The 7,685-nt window shown below is 43.1% G+C and overlaps 1 protein-coding gene across 1 annotated transcript; it reads right to left on the minus strand.

Annotated features, from left to right (window-relative positions):
• Positions 1-1,045: 1,045 nt before the first annotated feature.
• LOC120698677 (beta-hexosaminidase 3-like) lies at positions 1,046-7,381 on the minus strand. The gene is made up of 14 exons (XM_039982394.1): positions 6,512-7,381; positions 6,337-6,411; positions 5,268-5,303; positions 5,058-5,169; positions 4,045-4,115; positions 3,778-3,908; positions 3,473-3,538; positions 3,149-3,249; positions 2,820-2,879; positions 2,706-2,739; positions 2,477-2,575; positions 2,340-2,399; positions 1,783-2,033; positions 1,046-1,490 (listed from the first exon to the last, which is right to left on the minus strand). The coding sequence occupies exons 1-14, from the start codon at positions 6,845-6,847 to the stop codon at positions 1,324-1,326; spliced, it is 1,599 nt and encodes a 532-aa protein (XP_039838328.1). The 5' UTR covers positions 6,848-7,381; the 3' UTR covers positions 1,046-1,323.
• Between the last annotated feature and the right edge of the window lie 304 nt (positions 7,382-7,685).

Genomic DNA, 7,685 nt, shown 5'->3' on the forward strand with positions numbered 1-7,685 from the left:
CACAAATGGCTGCCGAGTAGACATGTTGGATCAATCAATTGGGACCTATGGTTACACGTGTTAGCCACATCGGCCTGCTGGCCTGCACTCGTATATGTGGACGGTCGGGTCCCACCTATCTTGTAGACTCGTGTTGACATGTTTGACCCACAGCCCTGATATGTGGACCGACAGATCTAGGTCGCTACACCTGGCAGCCACGTAGAGAAGTTGTTCCAACGCTACATATGGCCCACCAGTTCTATGATTAGTCACGGTCATCACAAATAGGAGTCGATGGCGTACCGTTTTTGTGACAATATGAGATGTTCTTCTGTGAGCGCGTTTTACTTTTACTTTCCTCACGGTTGCATAGTATCTGAGGGCTGCCGCTGCAAACCTATGATGAATCTAAGATTTTCATCATAGAAGTGGTCTGTTCAATGACGAAGTTTCAGAACGTCATGCGCAAAATGTCTTTGAAGCTACTATTTCTTTAATCTTTAGTGAATTTTCATTATTCATATTTATCAATATGCTATACATTCTTCAGTTAAATTAATTTTATTTGACTATAGCCGATGTATATCTGTTAAAAAATTATGAATTTAATTGAGATGTCGACAGCCACCAAACACTTGAAATGGTGTGCTTGTGTTCGTGCTGGTTGAGTCTACCAATTAGAATTCCACAAACATTTTATTTCAGTGGCAAACTCAGTCTCAACTTTTAGATGCTGCCAGCAAGTAGCATCGTGGATCTGTAATGGAGATTGCCAATTGTATTTGGCGCCATCATAGCGGGACTGCGGGAGAGAGGTGTCTCCTGGATGTACTTCCTTGGTCACTGCGGCACTCTACTGTAAGCATATCACTCTCTAGGTATTGGAGATGCGATCTGGTGATTTGAACAGGCAAGCTTTGTCAGAAATGCTCTGCAAAGTAAGTCCTTCCACTTTGCCTTATTATGGATGCAACCATTTTATTCCTGAGAAAGGTTTTGGGGTAGACATAGTGATAGTGGATGTATTTAGTCCTTCCACTTTGCCTTGTGATGCTAAGATTTCTTCCTCCGTTGGTACATGAAACCAAATCTTGCTATTTATGATCACACATTGGTTGTAGTCATTCAACTGTGAATGATCAAGGCCTTACAATAAAAAAAAAGGGAGCAGATATCTCCAAATGAATGCACAACATCAGATACAGAATGTCATTAGAACATCCTGTTGGTCCGCCTTACATTGATCCGAGCTCCTCTTGATTGCTCGGGGGTGGTAAATGGGATGCCTGAAATGATGTTTATTTTCCTCCTCTATGAATAATATGTACCTGCTATGAATGTCTACTGCCTTTGACAGGATCCTGGTTCCGACGGCGCTGAACGACCATAACCAGCTAGCGGTGCAGCAGCAACCCCTCTTTGATTCAGTAAGCACCTGAAGCGTGCCAATCTTGCAGCGACGGATCCCGCGTCCTTCGCAAGCTTCTCAACGGGTGTCCACAGCCGCTCTTCAAATTAATAAGTGAGGTGGTGAGTAAATGCATCTTGGTGCAGAAACAACAGGTTATACAAATTTAAGCTACTTTGTGTTTTGTGTGTGAACAGAGAACTCAAATCAAAACTATACGTGTTAATGAGTTTGTAATTATGAGTGACTTTAGAAACCTGATACAGTGATTATGCCTTTTGTACTATGTAAGTGTGATGCAGATATGAGATGCTTCATTGTATTATACAATTTGTATACTAATCCTTTTGTAGGTACAATTAGAAGATGAAAATATATTTATCTAATCATACCTGCAGCTGCTGCAGCACGTGGCCAAATGGTTTGCTGAATGTCTGATGCATCTATGTGTTCACCCCACATGCATACCTCACCACCAAGAACCAATCTCTGCTGTTCCGGGTTGTAGATATTTGTCAATGGTTCATTCATGTAAAATCCTTCCCATGTAGCATCCAGGTTATCTAGGTACCACTTATCCTGGTTGCTTACAATGCATCTCAGACCAGCAGTAACCACTTTCTCTGCAACTCCACTTCCAAGCCTGCCAATTTATGAGGAAAGACTAGCAGTTAAGCAGATGGGATAACTGGTTACTTCAGTATGTGATTGCACTAAATATGTCCCTGTTAGCCTATTATTTAGGGGTGTGAAAACTTCCATAGCCCTCTAGTCAGAACTGCGGATATAAGTTACTGAAGTTTTCTTAATTAAGAATTATGAATGTTTTTCACTAATAGATCTGTTAGTGCAATTTGGCCAGGGGTGCAGGACAAGCTAGCTGTTATTTTCCAACAAGGATGCTAGTCAATATTTCTCAAGTGCCAGCCAATAGGCTGCGAGGAGATACCAGTTATGCACCACGGTTTTACGATCCAACTTGTCTCCAAAGTTGTTAAATGTCTCTTCCCTACAAGGATGAGAAACTGTTTGTTAGAACTAGCTGGAAAATTTAAATGTGCAAAAACTAGTAGCCAGTCACCCTACCAGTTAATAATGTCATAACCATGTGATATGGCTATCTTTTGAGCTCTCAGTACAAGATATCTGTAGGCATCAGATTCATTCATGCCATGCTGAATCAACCTGCAAACCAGGAAACTTTTGGTGAGATTGGATTGCTGACCATGGCAGTTTGTACCAATGACAACAAACAGAAAGGTTATCAAGTTAACGCATTTTCCTATTTTCTCTCCTGGATTAGATAAGTACATACCATGATTTAATGCGTGGTGTGGTGGTCCAGCAACCTGAAATCATGATCGATACAGCATTAATAGATTCTAACATACATATACGCTATACAGAGTACAGACTTCTGCAAGCTTACTTGTGTTTACTTCATCTCCTCCTAAATGGACAAACTTGAACTTAAAAATCTTGCTGAAATCTGAAAATACAACCAAAGTTAATGTCATTGAGTTATTATTAAATGAGGCCATTATGTTATTTTGTCCTATGAATGACCATTCTGGCCATTCAAGTATCTTTTTTTTCCTGCTGAATTTTAGTATAAAGTGCTTTTTTTGTGACAAAGCCACGAAGATGTATTTTAGTTGATATTTAAGTATTGACTGGGGGTCTAAATCTCGAGTAATTTCATTTTTTTTTGGAAAAGGGAAGCTTTATTAATCAAGTAATTTCATGACAGTAAATGACCTGAAAGAATTCCGTTAATCACTTGGAATGTGAAGTCATTGCTGACATCAAGAGGTTCTTTACATGTAGCTGATGGCCACAATGATGGATATCCGACACCCCTGAAACAAGAGAAGTGCAGCAAATTGTAACAAACTTTAGGTATGCTCAATCTTAAATCAATTTATACTATTTCATTAGTAAGACAAAATGTTCTTTCTACATACTAACAATATAATGTGAGTTACAGTGCATAAAAAATAAATATTAAGTTGTGTATCAATATAACTTTGAAAATTGTGATCCATTTCTAGAGAAGAATAGCTGCACGAATTAATATCTTACCATGAAAGAGCATGGCCAGGTACATCAATCTCAGCCAAGACATTCACACCTCGTTTTTCAGCATACCTGTGAGTTCCTGGTAAGTCATCTTAACTTGGGGAAATACGGCAGCATAGCTAAATGATCTCTACAGCTGAGTCTAGGCAAAAGGTGAATAACATTTGGAGTTCTTTTGAGTTTCCTTTTCACAATTAAAGTTATTTTTGCAAAGATTTGCTGTCATGTTGCTTATCACTTAAAAGTCTAGGCCTAGACGTCAAATGATCACTGAGATATAGTCATACAATGACAAAAGCAGGACTCACTGTACAATGTCGATAGCATCATCAAATGTATATCTCTCTGAATAAGAGTATGCACCATTCCATAATTTTGGGTACGAAGGTATTTGAAGGGGAAATGATTGCTCATCCACGATATGCCAATGAAGAACGTTCTGTGTGATGAAAGATTTCACAGATCACGCTTAACCAGAATTAGTTTAAGAAAATTGTGTTTCAGAACTTTCGGTAAAGGAAATAGTAGCAGTAAAGATTAATGAACTTGCTTTGCATGTGGAAAGGAAAGCATACCAGTTTACTGAAGGTCATTGAATCAATTACACTTTTTATCACTGGGACAGGAAGATAATGCCTTGAAGTATCTGTAGAATACAATGCACAAGTTAATATTGACGCTTCTCTACAAACAATTTGTTGATAATAGATGAGATATTAGATCAATTTTTTCACATGAAGAAAACTTGGGTTTAGGTGCATTGTGCATATAAGATTATTGAAAATAGAAACCGTAAAGTTTGTGCTAAGCAATCTTATAATTTTTCTTCATGGTGGTTGTCAAGGGATTAATACCAATGTGATGAATAAATGATGTATATGGTGTGTGCATAAATTTAAGAGGTGAGAGAACTCTGCTATTTTTGAGACTTATTATGACATGGTTAATTGTTTGTGTATTTTTATAGTTCTACTGACTGTATTCAAGAACAGTGTAGTTTTACTGTGTCACAGAGTGTTTCATCATGGGTCTTACTTATGCTCTCTGTCTCTTACCAATTAGGTGTCTTGGATGGAGTTATTTAAGTGTCCTGTGATTCATGACTTTACATTCTATCAGTTTTGTTTCCAGAATATATTAATTAATACTTTATATAAGAGCAGAAAAACAAAGTGCATTGTTTTCAACCAATAGAAGCAACATTGATGATCTGGAATCAGCTGTGATGAGTTCATTTTAGAAGCTTGTTACTCTGAATGTTATGGCAAGTGGGCCGGCCACAGGCCTAGGCCCGCGAGTACTGAAGCATGTAAACAGTACCCATTGCTACTGTAGCGCCGCCGTAGGTTAGGGTTTAGGATGAGTCTAGAGATTAGATCAGGTCAAGTTTGTTAGGCGCCTTGTCTATAAAAGGCTGCCATGAGTTCTGGAGTTAGGCAAGCAGAAAATAGATCAAAGAAGCAGCTCAGAGCCTCCAGAGGGAGGGCGAGTTAGCCGATCTATCCTACTATTCTAGTATTGATAATCAGTCCACAACACTGAATATGATGGTGGTACCAGAATTGATGCAAAATTCAGACTAGCATACCAATAAGAAGCCCTCGGTAATGAAACCTCGGCATGTCCACGATAGTCCAAGGAGCTGAATGAAGTTCAATCAGCCTTGCATTGAAATCAAAGTTGCACAATTGGCTAAACGTCTGTAAGAATACAAAAATTACAGTTAGATATCTTGGGAGTAATAATTGGGTGGACTGTTTATACTCATACACAGCCACACAGGTCTCATTTGAGTTACCTCCAAGGCGTGAAGCGCTCCAAAAACTGTTTGAGCCTGCAAAATATTATGACATGGCATCAACTATATGTCACAATTTTTACAGTGAATAAGTTATTGCAGCAAGTGGCACCAGGAGATAAGAATGATATGTGCCACTTTGAATTTCTTTTTTCTCCACTTTTGATGAGTCATAAGAAACTAATATTTTGTATTTTGTATTTCAACCACATGAGATGTTGCATGGTCACATGGATATTACATAGCTCTTCACAGATGTTAGTTGCCTGACTCGTCTACGACAGAGGAATCCGGCTAATTCTGTGTTAATGACCAGCGTTCTGTGCCAGTGGAGACAATATATTGGTGGAGTTGGTGGTGCATGGCAACAGCTTCCGCATAGCAGAGGAGACGCTAAAGGTATCGTCGAAGCACACTGCTGTTTTTCCCCATTTTTTTTTTGCTTTCTTAACCCTGCTACGCTTCTTCAGAGAAAGGAAAGCGAGCGACCAATTTGTACAACGGGGAGCGGGCATTGCATATTTCTAAGGCCGCGTGTTTAGTTTCTTTTTTTTTGAATTTTGAAAGGAAATCTTTTTATATTTGAAGTACTAAATATAAACTAATCATAAAACTAATTACAGAACTCATCTGTAAGCTACGAGACAAATCTAATGAGTCTAATTAATTCATCATTAGAGCATGTTTACTGTAGCTTACTGTAAAATTTTGTGTCTAATCACGACCTAATTAGGTTCATTAGATTCGTCTCGCGATTTATAGTCCATTTGTGTAATGCGATTTTTTTACTATATTTTATTTACAAAAATTTTGGAATTTTGAAGTTTGAAACTAAACACAGCCTAAGGCGGATGCGATGTCTGTGTCATCATCCGGATATAAAAATCCAGTCTCGATCAAACTCGGCGTGTGACACAAACACTTGTGTCGTTTGGTCGCCCATAAAAATAGAAATTACTCCATGCATTGATTCAGAGAGGGAAGAAATCTGTGGACTGCCAAGTTCCTACTGCATATCGTCGCTAGCACAGGCATTGAGATAAGATTTGAGCGCTGCATTTTCACTGACCTCGATCTGCGCGTACAGCGGGTTCCCGGTCGCAGGCACGGACAGCTTGTACGATTCGTCCACCCCGAAGTTGAGCTGCAGAATTGAAGAAGCCCAATCAGATCGATGCAGAGGAGCAGCAGTCCTCTCCTCTCCTCTCCTGCAGTTCAAGTGCCCATCAGACTTGCGCGCGCACCTCGTCGCTGGGCGAGCGGACGACGACGCGGACGCCGGCGAGCACGGGCGAGCCCCGGCCGCCGTAGCTCCCGTTGGCGACGTGGTCGAGCTCCACGACGGCCACCATCCGCTGGAACGCCTCCCTGAGGATGCCCCTCCCGTCGGAGTAGTTGCTCCCGGCGGTGGACAGCCTGAGGTCCCGGCTGACGAGCAGCGTCTGCGCCCCGCGGGCCACCGACGCCGGCATTGGCCACAGGTCGACGCGGCCGGCCCCGGCGCCGGCGCGCGGCCCGACCGCCGCCGCCGCCGCCGCCGCCGCGAGCAGCGCCAGCAGCAGCCTCGCCGCCCACGCCATCTCCGCCAAAGCTCCAGATGCAGAGAGAGCACAAGCGGCCGGTGCAGATAGCACAGTGTCGCGCCGCGCCGCTGCAGAACCCACCGATACAATGTTGTATATATGAACGAAACGCAGCTGGATTTTGGAAGGGACGTGACAAGGAGACGGAGAGCGAGCGAGTGACAGGGATCGTGCACCCACTAACGGCCGCTGGCCGGAGCCGCGCGCGCAGGCTGTGAGCACGAACTGCCGGAGCCAAAATCCGAAACCGCCGGCCGGGCTGGCCGGCCGGGCGGGGGAGGAGAGAAAAGGCGCGGCCTTTTGCGCTGTCCGGGGGCGGGCGGGGGGAGTGGGAAAGCCGGCGGGTACGAGTAGACGACGATAATGCGCCAGTAAACAACCAACAAAGGATGGAGGCGCAGGACACGGTGATCTAGGATGATGATGCTTGTGAAAGGAAACGGAAAGCTTGGCTAGGCCGGGTAGGTAAGGTAGCTTACCGCCAAATCCAAAACGCCCGATCTGGATCCCATTGCGTTGCCTTTCAACTCGGTCCCCAAAAGGCAAAAGTGTATCGAAGGGCACAGTGTAGTGTTCGATGGAGCGGAGGGTTCCAATTTCCAAACAAGTTATGCTAGGCAACCACAAGGAGCTGCGCGTCGCATCTTCGGAGCACAGGAACTAAAAGCCGTGTCATTTGCTACCTGATTCTGATTCCGGCGGGAGCTTGGAAGAAGTGGCGTGCGGCTGCGGCCTGCAGATGCTGCAGCAGCACTGCAGCAGCAGGAGCCGAAGCAGTAGACAGCACGGCGGCTGACTGACAGCAACATTGGATGCGGAGTATTAATGGGCGCTG

This window comes from Panicum virgatum, chromosome 3K, assembly GCF_016808335.1.
Source record: "Panicum virgatum strain AP13 chromosome 3K, P.virgatum_v5, whole genome shotgun sequence".
NCBI lineage: Eukaryota > Viridiplantae > Streptophyta > Magnoliopsida > Poales > Poaceae > Panicum > Panicum virgatum.

What these genes read in the sequence shown, in the direction of transcription:
- LOC120698677 (XM_039982394.1), bottom strand. Translation starts at nt 6,847, where the DNA reads ATGGCGTGGGCGGCGAGGCTGCTGCTGGCGCTGCTCGCGGCGGCGGCG. An exon ending in GAGCGCTTCACGCCTTGGAG is followed by an intron (nt 5,170 to 5,267) that starts GTAACTCAAATG and finishes GTATTCTTACAG; the next exon opens with ACGTTTAGCCAATTGTGCAA. An exon ending in ACACCACGCATTAAATCATG is followed by an intron (nt 2,576 to 2,705) that starts GTATGTACTTAT and finishes CCTGGTTTGCAG; the next exon opens with GTTGATTCAGCATGGCATGA.